This window comes from Muntiacus reevesi, chromosome 3 (assembly GCF_963930625.1).
Source record: "Muntiacus reevesi chromosome 3, mMunRee1.1, whole genome shotgun sequence".
Classification (NCBI taxonomy): domain Eukaryota; kingdom Metazoa; phylum Chordata; class Mammalia; order Artiodactyla; family Cervidae; genus Muntiacus; species Muntiacus reevesi.
This window is the reverse complement of record NC_089251.1, coordinates 133,580,752-133,603,823: the sequence shown is the minus strand read 5'-3', so window position 1 is coordinate 133,603,823 and position 23,072 is coordinate 133,580,752. Positions and strand designations below refer to the sequence as shown.

At 39.0% G+C, this 23,072-nt stretch overlaps 1 protein-coding gene across 2 annotated transcripts in view; it reads right to left on the bottom strand.

Moving 5' to 3' along the window:
* The window catches only part of BARD1 (BRCA1 associated RING domain 1), an 81,690-nt gene that overhangs the window by 30,999 nt on the left and 27,619 nt on the right, over window positions 1–23,072 (bottom strand). For both annotated transcript variants that reach the window (XM_065930640.1, XM_065930641.1), the window contains 3 exons: window positions 21,044–21,999; window positions 10,965–11,045; window positions 9,083–9,255 (listed from right to left, as the gene is read on the bottom strand). In XM_065930640.1, coding sequence (XP_065786712.1) covers window positions 9,083–9,255; window positions 10,965–11,045; window positions 21,044–21,999 — 1,210 coding nt within the window. The remainder of the gene's footprint in view (window positions 1–9,082; window positions 9,256–10,964; window positions 11,046–21,043; window positions 22,000–23,072) is intronic.

Below are 23,072 nucleotides of genomic sequence, written 5' to 3'. Positions count from 1 at the left end.
AAAGTCTATCTTCTCTTTAGTACCTATATTCTACTGTTAATACATTAGAATTTCAGAGTGATAACTACTAGTAACCAAATTGAGAGCTATCTCCAAATATATAGTATGAAAGAGATAAAAATAAATAATGTTATGTCAGGTTGGGGAAAAAGGACAGGGGATGGGAAAGAGAAAGTAAGGTGGGAAATATTTCCATTAGATACTTGACTCATGTACCCAAGAACAGAAGGTGGAAAGCATCCTGATTATTTTTAAGAACTGTAAGTATGATTTTAACATCAAAATCTGAGGGTAAAAAATGGAAGCTAAAACAACAAATTATTCCAATGTATACCTATAGATGCAAAAGTCTTAAATAAATCCTAAGAAACTAATGCGAAGTATTACTTTAAAGATTAACACAATACACTAAGTTTATCCCAAGAATGCAAGACGGAGTAATATTTTTAAACGTGTTAATAACATCAACAGGCAAAAAGTGTAACAGCACCTCAAAAAATCACTTAATAAAATAAAATCCAGTCTTGTTTAAAAATTGTAAAATACCCAGAAGGAAGATCTTCTTTTTTTAAAATTGAAGGGTAGGTGACTTACAATGTGCTAGTTTCTGGTATATAGCAAAGTGATTCAGTTATACACACATACATATATAAATATATACACACACATATATATATTCTTTTTCAAATTCTTTTACGCTATGGTTAACTACAGGATATTGATACAGTTCCCTGTGCTACACAATAGGACCTTGTTGTTTACCTATTTTATATAGTGGTTTGTATCTGCTAACCCCAAACTCCTAGTTTATTCCTCTCTTTCCCCCTTTCCCTTTGATAACCATAAGTTTGTTTTCTATGTCTGTGAGTCTGTTTCTGTTTTGTAAATAAGTTCATTTGTATCATATTTTAGATTCCACATGTAAGTGATATCATACGGTATTTGTCTTTTTCCTTCAGATTTACTCAGTATGATAATCTCTGATGTGATTACCTCTGATATGATAATCTAGATAAATAGCTCAGTATGATAGTACCAATATCAGATTGATTATATTCTTTGCAGCCAAAGATGGAGAAGCTCTACACAGTCAGCAAAAACAAGACCCGGAGCTGACTGTGGCTCAGATCATGAACTCATTGCCAAATTCAGACTAAAATTAAAGAAAGTAGGGAAAACCACTACACAATTCAGGTATAAACTAAATCAAATCCCTTACGATTATACAGTGGAAGTGAGAAATAGATTAAAGGGATTAGATCTGATAGACAGAGTGCCTGAAGAACTATGGACAGAGGTTCCTGACATTGTACAGGAGGCAGGGATCAAGACCATCCCCAAGGAAAAGAAATGCAAAAAGACCAAATGGTTGTCTGAGGAGGCCTTACAAATAGCTGTGAATAGAAGAGAAGCTAAAGGCAAAGGAAAAAAAAACAGATACACCCATTTGAATGCAGAGTTTCCAAGAATAACAAGGAGAGATAAGAGCCTTCCTCAGTGATCAGTGCAAAGAAATAGAGGAAAACAACAGACTAGGAAAGACTAGAGATCTCTTCTCTTCTCTAGTCTCCTCTTGATGAAAGTAAAAGAGGAGAGTGAAAAAGCTGGCTTGAAATTCAACAGTCAGAAAACTAAGATCATGGCATCTGGTCCCATTACTTCATGGGAAATAGACGGGGAGACAGTGGAAACAGTGTCAGACTTCATTTTTTTGGGCTCCAAAATCACTGCAGATGGTGATTGCAGCCATGAAATTAAAAGACACTTACTCCTTAAAAGGAAAGTTATGACCAACCTAGACAGCATATTAAAAAGCAGAGACACTACTTTGTCAACAAAGGTCCGTCTGGTCAAAGCTATGGTTTTTCCAGTGATCATGTATGGATGTGAGAGTTGAACTATAAAGAAAGCTGAGTGCCAAAAAATTGATGCTTTTGAACTATGGTGTTGGAGAAGACTCTTGAGAGTCCCTTGGACTGCAAGGAGATCCAACCAGTCCATCCTAAAGGAGATCAGTCCTGGGTGTTCATTGGAAGGACTGATGTTGAAGCTGAAACTCCAATACTTTGGCCACCTCATGAGAAGAGTTGACTCACTGGAAGAGACCCTGACGCAGGGAGAGATTGGGGGCGGGAGGAGAAGGGGATGACAGAGGATGAGATGGCTGGATGGCATCACTGATTCGATAAATATGGGTTTGAATAAACTCCGGGAGTTGGTGATGGACAGGGAGGGCTGGCATGCTGCGATTCATGGGGTTGCAAAGGGTCGGATGACTGAGCAACTGAACTGAACTGAACTGAGAGATCGCTTCAAGAAAATCAGATACCAAGGGAAAATTTCATGCAAAGACGGGCACAATAAACAAGAGAAAAGGTATGGACCTAACAGAAGCAGAAGATATTAAGAAGAGGTGGCAAGAATACACAGAAGAACTACACAAAAAAAACCTTCATGACCCAGATAACCACGAAGGCATGATCACTCACCTAGAGCCAAACATCCTGGAATGCGAAGTCAAGTGGGCCTTAGGAAGCATCACAAAAAACAAAGCTAGTGGAGGTGATTGAATTCCAGTTGAGCTATTTCAAATACTAAAAGATGATGCTGTGAAAGTGCTGCACTCAATATGCCAGCAATATGGGAAAACTCAGCAGCGGCCACAGGACTGGAATAGGTCAATTTTCATTCCAATCCCAAAGAAAGGCAATCCCAAAGAATGCTCAAACTAACACACAATTGAACTCATCTCACACGCTAGTAACATAATGCTCAAAATTTTCCAAACCAGACTTCAACAGTACGTGAACCGTGAACTTCCAGATGTTCAAGCTGGATTTAGAAAAGGCAGAGGAACTAGGGATCAAATTGCCAACATCTGCTGGATCATCAAAAAAGCAAGAGAGTTCCAGAAACACATCTATTTCTGCTTTATTGACTATGCCAAAGCCTTTGAGTGTGAGGATCATGATAAACTGTGGAAAATTCTTCAAGAGATGGGAATACCAGGTCACCTGACCTGGCTCTGGAGAAGGAAGCAATAATTAGAACTGGACATGGAACGATATCTGGTTCCAAATCGGGAAAGGAGTACATCAGGGCTGTATATGGTCGCCCTGTTTATTTAACTTATATGCAGAGTACTTCATGAGAGACGCTGGGCTGGAGGAAGCACAACCCAGAATCAAGATTGCTGGGAGAAATATCAATAACCTCAGATATGCAGATGACACCACTCTTATGGCAGAAACTGAAGAAGAACTAAAGAGCCTCTTGATGAAAGTGAAAGAGGAAAGTGAAAAAGTTGGCTTAAAACTCAACATTCAGAAAACTAAGATCATGGCATCTGGTCCCAACAGTTCATGGCAAATGGGGAAACAATGGAAACAGTGGCTGACTTTATTTTTTGGGGCTCCAAAATCACTGCAGATGGTGACTGCAGCCATGAAATTAAAAGACGCTTGCTATCTGGAAAAGCTATCACCAACCTAGACAGCATATTATTAAAAAGCAGAGACATTACTTTGTCAACAAAGGTCCATCTAGTCAAGGCTACAGTTTTCCAGTAGTCATGTATGGATGTGAGAGGTGGACTATAAAGAAAGCTGAGTGCTGAAGAATTGATGCTTTTGCACTGTGGTGTTGGAGAAGACTCTTGAGAGTCCCTTGGACTGCAAGGAGATCCAACCAGTCCATCCTAAAGGAGATCAGTCCTGGGTGTTCATTGGAAAGACTGATGCTGAAGCTGAAACTCCAATACTTTGGCCACCTGATGTGAAGAACTAACTCATTTGAAAAGATACTGGTGCTGGGATAGATCGAAGGTGGGAGAAGGGGACGACAGAGGATGAGATGGTTGGATGGCATCACCGACTCTATGGACATGAGTTTGAATAAACTCTGGGAGTTGATGATGGACAGGGAGGCCTGGCGTGCTGCAGTCCATGGGGTCACAAAGAGTCGGACACGACTGAGCGACTGAACTGAACTGAAGACAATCTCTAAGTCCATCCATGTTGCTGCAAATGGCATTATATCATTCTATTTTGGAGTAATATTCCATTAATATTCCAGCTCTTAATATTTCATTATATACATAATCCTACCTCTTCTTTATCCATTCCTCTGTTGACGGACATTTAGGTTTCTGCCATGTCTTAGCTACTGTAAATAGTTCTTTTATGAACACTAGTATGCATGCATCTTTTCAGTTAAAGTTTTCTCCAGATATATTCCCAGCAGTGGGATTCCTGGATCATATGGCAGCTCTAGTTTTAGTTTTTTAAGGAGTTTCCACATAGCTTTCCATAGTAGCTGTACCAATTTACATTACCATCAACAGTGTTTCCTCCACACCCTCTCCAGCATTCACTACTTTTTTTATGGTGACTATTCTGACTGGTGTGAGGTGGTACCTTATTATAGTTTGACTTGCATTTCTCTAATAATTAGAGATTTTGAGTATTTTTTCATGTCTCTGTTGGCCATCTGTATGATAAGATCATTATTTTTATACAAACTCAATATTGACTTGTAAACCTACAGCCAATACTTTTTCTAAAATGAGACTAAAGCAAGTATATCACTATTATTTTATAATATTGCTCTGGAAACTGTGACAAATGCAATACAAAATAAAAGTTAATATATGACCATCTGATCCTTCTCATTACTTCTCCCCTTGATTATTGAACAGACCTTTTCAATTGGATTCCTTCCCAGTGTGGAGGTGAAAGTTTTCAACTTAATATGTGAACTCTTTAGCACAGAAGGGCTTTCACTGCCTCTGCCCACCTTCTCTGTCCTCTTATCTCACCATCCTCCCTCCCTTCATTCCAGTCTTGTATCAGCTCCTAGAAGTGAAAAAAGTGCCTAGTACCTTAGCAACCATCATCCTCTTTCTGAAAAGTCCACCCTCTTATCCTTTTTCTTCAAATTCAGTTGAAGTGTTACATCCTCTAGAAAACCTTTCATGACTTCCTCTAGTCATATTTCTAGCCCTTATCCTAGATATTCACAGAATCTTGGGGGCACTGAGTTATGAAGACATGTATCATACTGTTCTGCAACCACCAACATAATTGTCTGTTCTCACCTACTAGAGTACAAGTAGCAGATAAAACTACTGGGGAGATGAAGATGTCAAGGGTGCAAAGGAGAAGAGTGTAAGAGAAAAATCTAACACGCATTCCACTGGAAATCCAGGAGAAGAAGGCATCTAAGTAGAAAGAAGCCTTTAGCTTTGACATAATGAAGAAGATCCCAAAATGTCTCTTCTAGAGCTAACGAATGGCATTTAGAAATTTAGAATAGGCAAAAGGACACTACTTATCTACAACTTCAATTAGCCAAAGCACAAAGGGCCAAAGAAGGAAGGATAAAAGAACAGTTTTTGCCCTTTCTGCTCTCTACTCTTCTAGAGATGGAAAAAGTCTAGTTCTGGTTACTCTGAGACAAGATATATTAAGAGCAAAATACATGGTAAGCAGAGAAAAAAAAGGAAGCACGCCTATCAACTCAGATTTCAGAGTCTGAGATATTAATGGCTTAAATGGAAAATGAACTTTAGGTGAAAAAAGAAACTACAAAGAACCCTGCAAATTCTCCACGACCCCGTCCCCATGCTCTACTTCAGATATGGAGGAAAGCACAGGAACAAAATTCATCAATTCTCACCTGCTAATACTTAACTCTAGAAAAACAATATATAGAACATTGGCAGAAAGAAAAATAGACCTTAAAAATGTCAAGGCTAGAGGAATCACTTTGGGTGGCCTTGATCCCACAAGAGGGAACAGGAGTGCCCAATGGGCAAGACACCAACAATTCTGCCCAGGGAGCCCACGCCGTTCGTTCATGCCGATGAATACCGGGAACCAGTTCTACCATCCGAGATAAGGTGCAGCTTACGGAAACTTGGACTTACACTTCAGAGTTACAATGAAGTTGGGAGCAGAGGGAGGCAATTCCTATTTTCATCTTGTCAGTCCCTTTAACCAAGAGATGAAAAAATATATCTTCATTTTATGGATTCAGAAAAGTGCAAGTGTTAGTCGCTCAGTCGTGTCTGGCTCTTTGCAACCCCATGGGACTGTAGCCCACCAGGCTCTCCATGGGATATTCCAGGCAAGAATACTGGAGTGAGTCGCCATTCCCTTCTCCAGGCGATCTTCCCAGCCCCGAGATTGAAGCCAGGTCTCCTGCATTGCAGGTAGATTCTTTACTATCTGAGCCACCAGGGAAGCCCTTTATGCATTCAGAAAAGTAAAAGTTGTTCAGTCATGTCCGACTCTTTGCGCCCCTATGGACTATACAGTCCATGAAATTCTCCAGGCCAGAATACTGGAATGGGTAGCCTTTCCCTTCTCCAGAACTTTTCAACCCAGGGATCGAACCCAGGTCTCCCACAGTGCAAGAGGATTCTTTACCAGATAAGCCACAAGGGAAACCCTTTATGCATTCAAAGACTTACAAATTCACTCTACAAATAAATGTGGGTACAGACTACCTGACATGCTACAGTCCATGGTGTCGCAGTTGGACATGACTTAGTGACTGAACAACAGACTACATCAGGCGCTATCCCTGGAACACAGAGCACTCAACCTAACGAGAAGACAGTAAGAAGCAGGTACACTACCACCTCCATTTATGACCGGGAGGGAGCACCATAGACATACAGAGGACTCGAGAAAGCCAGCCAGAAACAAACCATGCCTAAGATGAAACCCAAAGGAAGAATATACCACACAAAGCAAAAACATATGTGACGGTTAGGAGGCAAAATAGCTTTGCACATCTTATGGAAATAAAGATTTAGAAAGGCTAGTGCAAAAAAAGTTGAAGAAGGGGGAGAGGAGGGACCAGAGAGACAGAGCTGGAGAGATGAGGAAAGCTGGACCACCTGAAGTCCTACAAACCAGGTTCTTAAGTCTGACTTCTATTTTAAAAACATTAAGAGTTACCGGGAAGGGTTTTAAGCAAATAAGTCATTTGACCAGAAGTGTATATTTTGAAAGCTCTTGGGCTGTGTGGTATGAAAAGTAATCAGAAAAGGAGATCAGTTAGGAAATGGTGAGGCTAATCAGGTCAACAGCAATGATCACAAGATAAAACAGAAACCAAAAAGTACAGAAAATAATTAAGTCTGATGACCCACAGTCCAGAACAGAAGGAATAACGATGTATAGAAATAGCTCCCGGTCTGTTAACACCTTAAATGAAATCAACTCTTGCAACTGTCCTACAGTTGCCTTAGTATCCTCTACCCAAAATCATTCCTGACGTCAGTCACCAAATAAACCTGCCTTCCCTACTATATCCAAACTGTACCAACCAGCTCTCCAATGCAGTAACCATCTGGTGTATGTGACTATTTAAATTAATTAAAATATATTTTAAAATGTATTTCCTCAGTAGCAACAGATCCATTTCAAGTGCTGAATAATAAGAGATGCCCAATGGCTACTGAGTGCCCACACTGTTACAGAGCATTTCCATCAGTGCAGAAAGGTCTACCGGACAGTAACGGGCAAGCGGTGTACCTACACCTGCTGCTTCACCCCAGAACCCTAATGGGACCACACAGCCATCTGAGAAGGCACCTCTGAAAGCAGAGCTGCTTACCGTCTTAGACCCACACCTTCACAGTGTAGTGAAGAATCATGGTGTGCAAACCACATGACAGACCCTGTGTTTTGGCTCATTAATCCCTGCTATACTCTGAAGCAATAGAAAAGCAGCAGGCATCACCCATGTTTTATAGGTGAGGACACCAAGGCACAGAAACTACCCTGACTGAAGCTATAAAGGCAATAATGGAGTCACAAATAAAAGCTGGACTCCCAAACACCCTGACCAGTGCTCCATTCGTTAGAGTAGTCATGGCTGATTTAAGCGCCCACAAATAGGAACTATTCTGTTTTACCTGAACAAAGCAACCACCTGCTCTACCAAATGGATCGCTATCTCCACAAGAGGATCATACCTGTGTATACATACACACACGCAGCCTAGTATAATACACATGTATGTGACAAGTGTGTATAAAAAACTAAAAAAAAAAAAAAAAACACAGAAAAATTTAAAAAATAGAAGATACATATTTTCTGAGTTTGCACCAACCATCTTATCACATGTGATGAGAAATAAAGGACATTAAAAAAATCAAAACTAACAGCACCAAGGTATGGTAGATTCCTGCATTATTATTTATCTTTCAACTATATTATATGATTACCTATTTTTAAAAAAATTGAAACCTAGAAGGTCTGCATTTTATAATCTTTATTCCCTTCTGTAAACAGAGCAAGTCCTGACTTTTGGGTGCTACTTCCAAACCTGCAGCAGTAATGGGTAAACAGAGAGGCAATTCTTACATTTTCATTTCAACTACCTCATTAAGTAAAAAGAGCAAAATAATATATAGGGAGACATGCACCAAGTTAGAGACTACAGATATAAAATCCAGATACAGCATTTACTTGTGACACTCATGACAACAGCAACTTTAAAATGCAACCACCAGCATTCACTGATGAGTCTCTGTGCTTCAATACTGGGAAACAATTTACCTGGAGGTTCACTTGAATGATGTGAAAAATCTAAGAAATAATTTGACTGCACTTGCCTAACATCTGAATTCTTACATATTTTAAATGTGGTTATACTAAATATTCAGGAAAAGAAGAAAACGAACAGAAGATTTACAATTTTAAAGTACTGGGGAGCATACAAAATAGTTATTTACAGGCTTCTAATTCTTGCCTTATTATTACGTATGAATCAATCTATATACTATAAAAACTGAATGACTTTTTCCAGAAACTTGAAGCTTCCAAAATTAATCTGAAAACTATTTCTGAATGAAAAGAGTACACCTCCCTTCGACGTGTAAGAATTATAAAGGAAAAGGGCATGAATGTTGATTTTAAGTCTAGAATATATTGACCACATCTAAATATAGTTGTGAAAAAGAAAAGAAACAGTCATCAACTTAGGTAGTAAAGTCTCTGCTTCATCAAAGGCCTTGTTTCAAGAAAAAGTCGGCAGAAAAAAATAGGCTTTAAGGTGAACTACTTACACTGCCTCCCTGGAGGCGCCATAGGCGAGCAGCAGTTTGACAATGTCCACATGCCCGTTCTTCACTGCATCATGAAGGGGTGAGTCGTTCTCATATCCAGTGATGTTCACCAACGCCTTGTGCTGGAGCAGCAACTCCACCACCTTCAGGTGCCCGTGATTGCAGGCTTCATGCTGATCAAAGGAGAGTCGGAAGAGTCATGAGGAAGACCAATGAATAATATCATAACAAAACCACACTTCAGAAAAATAAATATGAACCTCAATCAGAAAATTGGTTCTTACCTAAATACTCATACGGACCGTAAGTTATTGACAGAGTAAAAGCATTTTTAATAGTTTTTAAGGTAAGATAGGCTGCAATCAAGATTTATGCAATTCATGAAAAAAGATTTTTCTCATCTGAGCCTTGGGTCAAACACTCTTTACTGGGAAGAAAAAGTAGCTTTACTCCAATTACAGTTCCTAAATTCCTCTATAGCAAGAAATTTAAAACAAGGGGGAAAAAAACATAGAAAATATTTCAAAACCAGATCATGCATAAAATCTGAAATCCATCAAGGCTCAATAGTATTCACTAAATCAAGTGCTTAGCCATAAGCTAAGCGGCGCATATGTACGTAAGCGCCCAGCAAAGTGAATATCCTAGAATGAGAATTGACGAGACAAGCCTCTCTAGTCGTGGAAGCTACAGATATCGTATGGCTGGTGTCAGTGACAACAGATGTAACACAGAGGAGGTGCTGAGAAGGAACTTAATAAATGACATAACTGGTAATGGTGGAATGTTCAAAGATGCTTCATACTGAGAATCTTCCTTATGTTTAATGATCTCCTAACGATGCCCCTGTGTTGTATTCTAAGCAATCTCTGACATACCATGCCTTTTAAGTACATACATTCAAATCTTAATAGGCAAAACACCACACTGAATGCTGGGAGGTCTATTTCTAAGAGAAAGGACTCCAAATTAGGTCTCATGTCCCCTAAATCATTCACCAATTTTCATTAAAGTTTGCCTCAGTTGCTTAAAAGAAAAACTCACCTTTCTTTGAAAAGGTTAGACAGACTGTCTGTGGAGTGCAAACAACAAAGTGATTCTAATCCAGAATAAACACTCCCAGTTTAAAAAATTGCAGGGAGAAGTCATTGTAGACAAGTTTAAAACCTTTTTTGCACCTAGTCTAAGGAGAATGTCTCGATTTCTTCGAATTTACAGTTCACAGAATAAGAGTATCCATCCCACCTCTTGATATTCTATGGCTGTATTCAAACCACGTGCCAACTGTCCTCATGGTCCACTCAGCACTTGTTTCCACGTACCTGTGCCATTCTTTTCTGTTCTTCACAGTGTATTTGTAGCAATGAAAAGCAAAGACTTTAAAAAGTGTTTAATGTGAGCAAAGATTTCTACTACCTCTGTGTGTCTATAATTGGATAGGGTATAAGTGAGGCCAAGACAGACCCTCAGTGAGAACCGCTGCCGTGTGTTACATTCCTACACCCAGTTCTTGACTTCTTTTTCCCGAAAACTGTGGTTTCAATGACATGCAGTGCTGCAGAACAGAGCCTGATGTCTACTGTAGCAGTTAGCTTTCCACACATGAGCTAAATTCAGCAATATAGTGGAACCAGATTCTTAAATCTAGATGTAGTCAGTCAAAAGGTAGGCAGTTTTTCAGCTGTCACAACTGAAAAGCTAGATGAAACATGACGTTTACCCTTATTTGTTTAAAACATGAGTTCTTCAGATTAAAAAGACACTATATATATATATATATATATGCCAAAGGGTGATATACAGACACCTACATAACTACAGTAACTATAAACCATAAAAGGAAGATAATAAAAAAAAAAAAGAAAAACAAGAAGAAAACTACCAATGGTGTCCATCCAGCATGGTCTTTAACATTTGGGTCACTTCCACTTTGTAAGAGGTATTCAACAGAAGGGATGTCGCCCTAGTAGAACAATGAGAAAGTACAATTAAAAATCATCAAGGAAAGAAAAAAAAACAACTCATGATTTTCTATTTCATCTTTAAGATTTTTGTCTTCTTCAAGATAAAATTTAAATCTGTTCTATGCCCATTGCTCATGAGTAAATAAATAATAAGTTATTCATGCATGGATTGTTCTGAGATATCAACTCAAACTCATGTAGTCCATCTCTGAATAGAGTCCAATGTCTCTGCTATAGGCAACCTGTATCAAAATTCATTTCAAAATACCAAGGAGAATTGTGAAAGTTCATCTGATCACAATGAAGTTTTGAAATTCACCATTTCATTTGTTAAAAACATCCTTTTTGAGCAAACAAGAAAATGGTTTCTGATTATCATTTAAAACAAAATTAAAGCCGAGAGGGCATCTTGTTGAAGCCAATGTTAAACCCAAAATTGCTGTCTTATTGGTAGCTAATCCACTGATCCTCAAGACATTAATTTAGTTTCAGTTTAATTCAGTCGCTCAGTCATGTCTGACTCTTTCTGACCCCATGAACCACAGCAAGCCAGGCCTCCCTGTCCATCACCAACTCCTGGAGTTTATCCAAACTCATATCCATTGAGTCGGTAATGCCATCCAACCATCTCATCCTCTGTCATCCCCTTCTCCTCCTGCCTTCAATCTTTCCCAGCATTGTGGTCTTTTCCAGTGAGTCAGCTCTTCGCATGAGGTGGCCAAATATTGGAGTTCCAGCTTCAACATCAGTCCTTCCAATGAACACACTGATCTCCTTTAGGATGGACTGGTTGGATCTCCTTGCAGGCCAAGGGACTCTCAAGAGTCTTCTCCAACACCACAGTTAAAAAGCATCAGTTCTTCTGCACTCAGCTTTCTTTATAGTCCAACTCTCACATCCATACATGACCACTGGAAAAACCATAGCTTTGACCAGATGGACCTTTGTTGACAAAGTAGTGTCTCTGCTTTTTAATATGCTGTCTAGGTTGGTCATAACGTTCCTTCCAAGGAGTAAGCGTCTTTTAATTTCATGGCTGCAATCATCATCTGCAGTGATTTTGGAGCCCCACAAAATAAAATCAGCCACTGTTTCCCCATCTATTTGCCATGAATGATGGGACTGGATGCCATGACCTTAGTTTTCTGAATGCTGAGTTTTAAGCCAACTTTTTCACTTTCTTCTTTCACTTTCATCAAGAGGCTCTTTAGTTCTTCACTTTCTGCCATAACGGTGGTGTCATCTGCATATCTGAGGTTATTGATATTTCTCCTGGCAATCTTGATTTCAGCTTGTGCTTCTTCCAGCCCAGCATTTCTCATGATGTACCCTGCATATAAGTTAAATAAGCAGGGTGACCATATATAACCTTGACGTACTCCTTTTCCTATTTGGAACCATTCTGTTGTTCCATGTCCAGTTCTAATTGTTGCTTCCTTCTCCAGAGCCAGGTCAGGTGATCTGGTATTCCCATCTCTTGAAGAATTTTCCACAGTTTGTCATGATCCTCACAGTCAAAGGCTTTGGCATAGTCAATAAAGCAGAGGTAGATGTTTTCCTGGAACTCTCTTGCTTTTTTGATGATCCAGTGGATGTTGGCAATTTGATCCCTGGTTCCTCTGCCTTTTCTAAATCCAGCTTGAACATCTGGAAGTTCACGGTTCACATACTGTTGAAGCCTGGTTTGGAAAATTTTGAGCAATACTTTACTAGTGTGTGAGATGAGTTCAATTGTGTGGTAGTTTGAGCATTCTTTGGGATTGGAATGAAAATTGACCTTTTCCAGTCCTGTGGCCACTGCTGAGTTTTCCCATTTTGCTGGCATATTAAATGCAGCACTTTCACAGCATCATCTTTTAGGATTTGAAATAGCTCAACTGGAATTCCATCACCTCCACCTGCTTTTTTCCTAGTGATGCTTCCTAAGGCCCACTTGACTTCACATTCCAGGATGTCTGGCTCTAGGTGAGTGAGTGATCATATTCACCTTAATTTCTCAAAGTTATTTTTCAGGCAAAGGCAAGGCTTATTTTCTCCAAAAAAAAAAAACATGACAGCTTACCATGAAATGCTGAATAAATAAAAGTTACATGTGATAAAAGTTACATATGCCAATGTTGTGTTTTGAGAAGAGCTTCTTTAGGGAAAAGGAAGTCTCTCTCCTACAACAAGCAGCCCCAACTCCTATGAAATAAGCTATTCTGTATTGGTTGGAAAATGTAGAAGTCACTAAATCCCCTGAAGACAGTAACATTTGCTTTTACTGGGCTGTTTCACATTACCTCTCAAATACAGCAAATCTTAAGATGGTAGCTTACTCAGTTTGCTAAAAGAAAAAAGCAAAAACAAATCTTCATGCAATGTATATTTTTAAGTTCCTAAATTATCAAAAAGACCTTAAATATTCAATGGGCCTAAAAAGAAAGCACTCTACATGTTTCAAATCAGTTGCCCTATGTCCAATAAAAAAATATTTCCCATAGTTCCTCAGAGGAGCAATTCTACACTTCTGGTGCAAGTTAGCGTACATTTAGCTACTTTTGCACTATGTTTAAGTCAGTTCCAAATGAGCTCGGGAACATCTGTCAAGATACAAATTTGATGAGGAGGGAGGTGGGAGAGGGGTTCAGGATGGGGAACACATGTAAATCCATGGCTGATTCATGTCAATGTATGGCAAAAACCACTACAGTATTGTAAAGTAATTAGCCTCCAACTAATAAAAGTAACTGTGAAAAAAAAATAGATACAAATTTGATTTTTTTTATAGAATCCCATGAATACTGGGGCAGATGAATTGCCAGAATCACACACATTCCCAACCTTCAAAATGAACATATCCACAAAAAATACACAAAAACCTTCTCAAAAATATCCTCAATCTAATTCTACACAGCAATCACAAAAACATATTAACTTAAAGAAGCCTGTAAAATAATATAAACACGACTGTGGAATGGAAGAGTCATATGGAAGTCATGTAGACAATTAGAGCAAAAATTTGGAAACTAAAAGCAAAATCTCTTCTAAACTTGCTAGCCGGTGGTAGTTTTCTTTGAAGTCACCCCTTCATATTATCAAAGGTGTCTTCTGTTAACATTTTACCCGTAGACTATCCTGAAATGTACAAACAAAGCTAGTGGAGGTGATGGAATTCCAGTTGAACTATTTCAAATCCTGAAAGATGATGCTGTGAAAGTGCTGCATTCAATATGCCAGCAAACTGGGAAAACTCAGCAGTGGCCACAGGACTGGAAAAGGTCAGTTTTCATTCCAATCCAAAGAAAGGTGATGCCAAAGAATGCTTAAACTACCATACAATTGCACTCATCTCACACGATAGTAAAGTATTGCTCAAAATTCTCCAAGCCAGGCTTCAGTAATACATGAACTGTGAACTTCCAGATGTTCAAGTTGGTTTTAGAAAAGGCAGAGGAACCAGAGATCAAATTGGCAACATCTGCTGGATCATCAAAAAAGCAAGAGAGTTCCAGAAACACATCTATTTCTGCTTTATTGACTATGCCAAAGCCTTTGACTGTGTGGATCACAATAAATTGTGGAAAAATCAGAAAGAAATGGGAATACCAGACCACCTGACCTGCCTCTTGAGAAACCTGTATGCAGTTCAGGAAGCAACAGTTAGAACTGGACATGGAACAACAGACTGGTTCCAAATAGGAAAAGGAGTACGTCAAGGCTATATATGGTCACTCTGCTTATTTAACTTATATGCAGAGTACATAATGAGAAATGCTGAGCTGGAGGAAGCACAAGCTGAAATCAAGATTGCCAGGAGAAATATCAATATCCTCAGATATGCAGATGACACCACCGTTATGGCAGAAAGCGAAGAACTAAAGAGCCTCTTGATGAAAGTGAAAGAAGAGAGTGAAAAAGTTGGCTTAAAGCTCAACATTCAAAAAATTAAGATCATGACATCCGGTCCCATCACTTCACGGCATATAGATGAGGAAATAGTGGCTGACTTTATTTTGTGGGGCTCCAAAATCACTGCAGATGGTGATTGCAGCCATGAAATTAAAAGACGCTTACTCCTTGGAAGGAACGTTATGACCAACCTAGACAGCATATTAAAAAGCAGAGACACTACTTTGTCAACAAAGGTCCATCTGGTCAAAGCTATGGTTTTTCCAGTGGTCATGTATGGATGTGAGAGTTGGACTATAAAGAAAGCTGAGTGCAGAAGAACTGATGCTTTTTAACTGTGGTGTTGGAGAAGACTCTTGAGAGTCTCTTGGACTGCAAGGAGATCCAACCAGTCCATCCTAAAGGAGATCAGTCCTGGGTGTTCATTGGAAGGACTGATGTTGAAGCTGGAACTCTAATACTTTGGCCACCTCATGCGAAGAGCTGACTCACTGGAAAAGACCACAATGCTGGGAAAGATTGAAGGCAGGAGGAGAAGGGGACGACAGAGGATGAGATGGTTGGATGGCATTACCGACTCAATGGATATGAGTTTGGATAAACTCCAGGAGTTGGTGATGGGCAGGGAGGCCTATAGTGCTGCGCTTCTTGGGCTCGCAAAGAGTCAGACATGACTGAGTGACTGAACTGAACTGAACCCTGAAATGTATAGTTGATTTACAAATTGCTTGTTTTTTATACTCAATCTATTTTTTCCTCCCTAGTTCTGAAAAGTTTGTCATATTTTCTCCTTCTCCTTTATGTAGATGTAATGTCATGCACATAAATAAAATTATGATAATTAGATAGTGTCCACAGCAACGAGGTAAGCTTGAACCAATATACAGTTTCCAGGAAATAAATTAACTTCTGCTTCTGATTTCTTGAAATTACTTTCTTCTTAAAGAGAATATTTTCTGAGTAATAAGAACTCACTTCTAGGCTTCTCACAACTTACAAGAATAATTGAGATTCTCTTAAAGCACAGAAGGAGGAAAAATCATCTGAGGAAACAGTATTTATTAAGGCTTACAAAAATTTTTAAACAGACTTGATGTTTTCAAATAATACCTTAAAGGGAACATGTGTCACATTGAATCTTCTTATTGCTAACTTTTCATTCAAAGGAAATATTCTTCACGTATTCATGCATATAGCATCAATATAAGTTAACTTTTCAAAAACAAATACACTCACACACAAAACTTTTTCCTTACAAAGGTAAGCTGTTTAGAATAAATATCGGTATAAAAATAGTAGAGGACAGTACAGTTAAGTACAATAATAATGACCTACCGAAGGTGGCATTAGTTGTAAATAAAGTCCCTGCCAGTGCAGTAGATGCAAGAGACGTGGGTTCAATCCCTGGGTCGGAAAAATTCCCTGGAGTAGGAAATGGCAAACCATTCCAGTCATTTTGCCTGAAGAATCCCATGGACAAAGAAGCCTAGTGGGCTAATGTCCACGGGGTCACAAAGAGTCGGACAAGACTGAGTACATACACACAGCAACACCCAAAAAGGCTAAGCTTTTACACATAAATGAACTAACCAGGTACCTAAAATTTCTCCTTTTAGCAATTAGGTACTGTTGGTGCCAGCTTGAAGACAGAGGAAAAGGGCCACATACCCAGGAATGTGAGTCTCTAGAACCTGAGAAAAGCTCTTAGCTATAAGCCAGCAAGAAAACAGGATCTCAGTCCTACAACCACAAGGAAGTATACAGTTCCTGCAAATGACCCAGATAAGCAAGGAAATGGGTTCTCTCTTAATGCCTCCAGAAAATAACACAGCCGATGAACTGATTATAGTCTGGTGAGACTCATACCAGACTCTGACCTAGAAAACTGTGAGAAAGTTAATTTGCCTTGTTTAACTCACTAAATTTGTGGTTACTAGCCATGACAGCAACAGGTAACTATTTCAAGTGGCTAGGACAGGAAAGCGCAAGTAGCTTCCACTAGAGTGACAGCTACGGCCAACAAAGGTGCCCAGAAGGAGCTGTGGGGCAGGACATTAACGGATTTCAGTAACGATGTGGTCAAGCTCAAAGGTCCTTCTCTAAAGCCACCACTGTAGCAAGGGATGCTAGCCAGCCCAACAGAAGAGGAGAACTACTACGGGATTCTCAGACCTCAGCACGTCCACCAGGTGTCCAAAGTACAACAGTGCACACTTAGGATCTGACGGAAACAAGGAAAATGTGGGCGCTGCACGTTTACAAGATGTTTCTGGAGAAAACAGTAACAACAAAATCTATCTCTGACAGCAAAACACTTCATCTGTTCTGTCGACCCGCAGTCTCATCAGATCTGTATTCATCACTCGGCTGCTGTAACTCTTTCCTTTTCCCTGCTCTTTGTTCCATGTTATCGTATAGCTGACCCTTGAATAACACAGATTTGAACTGCATGGGTCCACTCAAACACACATTTTTTTTCATAAATATACTGGAAAAAATTTCGAAGTTTGTGACACTTTGAAAGAACTTGCAGACACACCAGGTAGCATAGAACTGTCAAAAAAAATTAAGAAAAGTTAGGTATGTCATGAATGCATAAAATATATGTAGATAACAGCTGATCCTTACCCTGATCTACAGTGATATTTAAATTAAATTAATAATGCATTAGTATTCTTACACTTTTATAATTTTACTCTCAAAGAACTACACTACCATACAAGATGCCTCTCTGTACAGTATGCCTCTCTCTTGCAACTGGAGAAACTGCACATCAGTCTATCATCACAGGTAAGTCATTTTTTAAAAAATGTAACAATATTTCCAATAGTGTATTATGAGTATGACACTGTAGGCCATAAAAATCTTATGATTCACTTACAGAGTATAGGCTAGGCTACAGTGATGCAACTGTATCAGTTACACTAGTCTACCGTAAAGCAATCACACTGCTGCTTCACTATCAAGGCATGAATCATTATTACCTGCTAATAAATATGAATTTCTTTTTCACAATATCTTTTCATTTTTGATGTCTACTGTTAGTACTGCATATACCAAGTACACTATTTTATATCATACAAGACAGCACTGATTTATGTACTGACAGACTACTCATCTCATAAACAGATGACATAAACTAATGTTATTTTGTATTGTATAAAAGCAGTACAGTATCATAAATGTTTTCCTTATGATTTTCTTAATTAACACGTATCTCTAGCTTCCTTGGGATTCTCTTGTGGTTCAGCTGGTAAAGAACCCGCCTGCAATGCGGGAGACCTGGGTTCGATCCCTGGGCTGGGAAGATGTCCTGGAGAAGGGAATGGCTACCTACTCCAGTATTCTGGCCTGGAGAATTCCATAGACTGTATAGTCCATGGGGTCGCAAAGAGTCAGACACAACTGAGCAACTTTCACTTCTAGCTTCCTTTATTGTAAGAATACAGTATCTAATACTTATAATATAGAAAATATGTATTCATTGACTGTTTATATTACCAGTAAGGGCTTCTAGTCAATAGAAGGCTATTAACTTTTTAAAGAGTCCAGAGTTACACGTGGATTTTGACTGTGTGGAGGTCAGCTCTCCTAACCCCTGCCTTGTTCAAGGGTCAACTATAGTTTTAACTTTAGGATCACCTCAAACCCTTTTCTGAAGTAGGTGGATAGACAGCCTAAACAAGACAGCAGAACCACAGCAATTGGTTTTCAAGTATGCATGGATTATTCATTCTGGGTTGCAAACAAAAAAATCAAGATAGTAAGTGAAATGAATACTATTATAAAAAGATAAATATACTGATAAATCCTTTGATTTTTCTTGAAGTATTTGTTTTGACTATTAAAATCAAGCTGAGACAGGAGCATACATTCTACTTATAAAAAATTTTTCAAGGAACATTACTGTTAAGTAGGCATTTAAAAAACAATAGAAATCAATTAACTTTTCTTAAAGGTACTGTATCAGAATCTGCCAGTGAGTGACAAAACAGTATCTGATAAGTTGCAGAAAATAAAAATTCTAGTTCTGGCATTATAATTTCTAAGTAAAATGGCAATCTGACAAAACTTGCACTGAAGCAATCTTGAACATTATCAATGGAGAAAATTCACCAAGACAACATCATACCACCATATTTTCCTGCTTTAAGATTCCCCTGGGCTTTTTTCCATGGCCCATGCTGAGCATAGATAAATTATGGCCTGAAGGCTTGATACCCGACTTTGTGTGCAGAGCTTTAATGGTTTACAACATTGTCTACGACTACTCTGGCACTAAAATAGAGTTGAATAGTTAAGACCATATTACTACAGAGCTGAAAATATTCGCTTTAATTTCTCCTTTAATAAAGAGTTTGCCGAACCATGGCCTAGACTCTAGGTCCTAGAGATCCCCACTAATAAGCAAATGATTCTTATGATTGAAAGAAAAATTCCCTACCAAAGTAAGTGGATGCTTAACTGGTGGGCAGAAAATAATTCCCCGAAAGCAGAATGTAGAAACTAAAGCAGTCTACATTCATGTACTAGCTAGAAAAATGAACAAAGGAAACTGATTACTACACTAGCTACTTATATCTATAAAGCATTAATAACACTATAATGTTAATACTGTTATACCTACTGTAATACATACACGAACACACACACACACACATATATATAAATAAAACAAAGACGACAAAAAATAAAGTCTGATTTTTTAAAACCATACCTTGCAAAAATCAGACTAAAATGGAACTAGAGCCAACTCCAAAAATTCAAGTTGTTCAAAGTATATGGACTGCCTAGAAAATAGTCATCTTACAGGGGAATCAGACAAAGAGTATTCTACATTCATCATTTATTAGAAGATAAACAAGAAAAGAAAAGCATTAGAAGAAACTCATTTTTGTGTTTTTTCCTTTCTACACAGAAAGAATATATCTGGACTCAGCCGACTCCATGTTCCTCCCAAACATTTTATGATGCTCACCACCTTCATGCTCATGGGTCTTGAGGGGTTCTTTCCAGACCTCCCAAAGTTCTCTACCCATGCAAAAGACCTAACAGTTTCCCAGTGAATTTACTGTAAGATCACAAAAGCTATCCTAATTCAGTGCTAATCTTTTCCATATTATCACTGCATAACACCTGCATGAATTCACAAACCAAAGTCTACACAGCTGTATGGCTAAGTGCTCCTTCAATGTCCAGCACCTGTGTCACGTTCAAGGCGTAACACTGCAAGTGGACCTCAAGCTCAGCACAAGAGGTAGCTTCCAAAAGACAAATACTGCCACTTCCGAGGTATAGAGGCAATAAACAGACATCACTCAAAGAATTGGCTATTGAAAGGAATGGGCTGGCTGTGGGGCCCAGGGAAGTCCCTCTGTGGTGAACCATAGGAGTCATTCACGACACTCAAATTTCCAGTCATTGGAGGAATGCACAAGCCACGTAGTGTGACCTCCCGGACTCTGCACGGGTCCTCTAGGAGGGTCAAACACAGAGAAGCTCATGCCTTCTCGAACTGCCCTGAGCTCAGAAGCTGGGTGAAAGACATGTGGCAATGGTGTGTCTATATCCATAAAGCAAGAGAAGAATGGGTAAACAAAATGGAGAAAACTTAACAAAACCATTGAAAGTGAAAAGTGAAGGTCATTCAGTCATGTCCAACTCTTTGCGACCCCATGGACGACACATGGAACTCTCCAGGCCAGAATACTGGACTGGGAAGCCTTTCCCTTCTTCAGGGGATCTTCCTGACCCAGGAATTGAACCAAGGTCTCCTGCATTTCAGGCAGATTCATAACAACTGAGCTATGAGGGAAGCCCAAGCAAAACCACTATGGAATAGAAAAAAGCAAAAGCACTTGGCAAAGTTGAAGCTGAAATATGGAAATACTGGTTTTCTCCTGCAAGGCACGCTCCTCTGGCCCCAGGGCCCCTGCTCTGAAGTAGGGTTCCAGTCCCTATGAATTCTTGCTTCCCCGGTTCATAGGAAGTACCACTTTTGGTCAGGTTAATTAGCCTAGTAATCATGTCATTTTTCACAAACTCCAGAGAAACCATTTTACCCTGGGTCTTGCTGTGAAGCTGTATTTCACAGTGAGCATCCTACCTTAATCGAAGCAACATGGAGCAAAGTCTCTCCTCGATGATTCCTCTTCACAGCTGTAAGGCTAGTGGGCCACAGCTTCGATGCTGAGGGACTACACATCATTCGTCTGTAACTGGGACTGTTCAGTGAAGAAGGCGGCGTGCCTGGTGAAAGGCTAATGGATTCATCCAATACAGTAATGCTCTTCCTCCTTGACGTGTCACCAACTTTGTCTGAAGGTGGTGAAGAACAGCCAGGCGATGGCATGTTTTCTGACAGCACTGTTTGCTTAGCAGAGTTTCCACCAGTGTTCTGACTGTTGCTTCTGCATCTCTTAGAAACAGGACTGGAAACTCTGTTGTGATGCCCACGCTTCCCATTACGACCTGATGGCAAGGACTTCTTGGACGGAAGATAGTTTGCAGAGACTGTCTTCTCAGAAGTCACTACTTCATTCTTGCTCTCAATTTCTGGAGACTCTATATGCTCAGCCAATGGAAAAGAGACTTCAGCCAAGTCCCCGAAACATTCAGATTCTGTTACGGACCCACTTGCTAGTAAGTCTATTTCACCATTTATCTGCACGTTAGCAATCACAGATGGTTGGCTACAGAAGGACACCAGCTTTTCCTTACTTTCTTTTTTGGAGTCAAGGTCACCATCTTTCTTTTCTGCCTCTAAATTCCATTTTTGGTTGACTTCAGCTAAAGTTTTCTTTTTCTGTTTTTTTCTAGACTTTGTGGAAGGCTTCTTAGGCCTCTCAGAAACCTCCACCGGAGGGGTCATAGAGACAAATTCGTACATGGAGGTCTGCTGAGCATTTTCATCATTTTTCACAGAAGGCTGCGTTTGCACTGAAAGTTTACTCACAGTATACCTGACTTTCTTACTTCGAGGACTAAACCACATTTTTATTGAATTCTTCCTATTTTGTGCATCATTAAAAAAACTTTTCCTAGATGTTTCTTCTTTCAAATCTGGAAAAGGATAGGAAAAAGGAAAAGAAATTTGTTACATGAACTTAATCTCTCCCACCTTGAGCTCTCAAAGAATTGTGTTGATAGTTCTCCTAAGGTGTATCACCTCTTATTTATGTACCTCTTCCTTCCTTCCTAGATTATGAAAGCAAATATCCTCATTCAACAAATATTTACAGAGTCCTACCTGATTTCAGACCATGTTCTAGAAACTTATATGCCACTGCAAAAGACAAAATATACAAACAAATAATTAGAACATACAGTCTGCTGTATGGAAGTGATAAGAGTCATGGGAAAAAGCTATACTAAATTAACAGATTAACAGGAGAGACTTTATTAATAAACATAGTCAAAAAAATTAAGACTTATTAGCTGGGGAGGGAATAAAGTCAAGAGAAAATAAAAACTTATTAGCTGATGCTTAATTTTAAGAGGACTTTTGAAAATTAATCAATATAATTCACTATAAAAAAGCTAAAAAGAAAAACAGGTGGTTTCTCTCAACAGATATAGAAAAATATATACACTGGCCAAATCCAGTGTCCATTCATTATTTTTAAAAAGGCTCACCATTAGGGATAGAAGGAAACTTCTTCAACGTGCTAAGGACATCTACAAAACTACACACCACTAGTGCCATCCTATATGAAGAAAAACTAGAATACTATTTTGTTCCTATTATCTTGTTTCTGTCATTAAGACAAGGCAAAGATGTCCACTCTCACCATTCCTGTTCAACATCACACTGAAAGTCTTGGATAACACACCAAGGTTAAGAAAGAAATATAAAAATCACATGAATTAGAAGATATAAAAATGTATCTGCTCAAAGCTAACTTGATTGGCTATATAGAATATCCCAAAGAATCTCTTAAAAAACCACTAATAAAACAAGTGACTGTTCAAGGTCATAGAATATAAAGTCAATATACCAAGTTCAATTGCAACTGTATTTCTATATACTAACAATGAACATATGGAAACTACAAGACAACGCAAATTCTTGTTGGCAATGTTAAAGACTTCAACACCTATGCTAAGAGCAGAAGAAAACCACTAAAAGGTTTTAC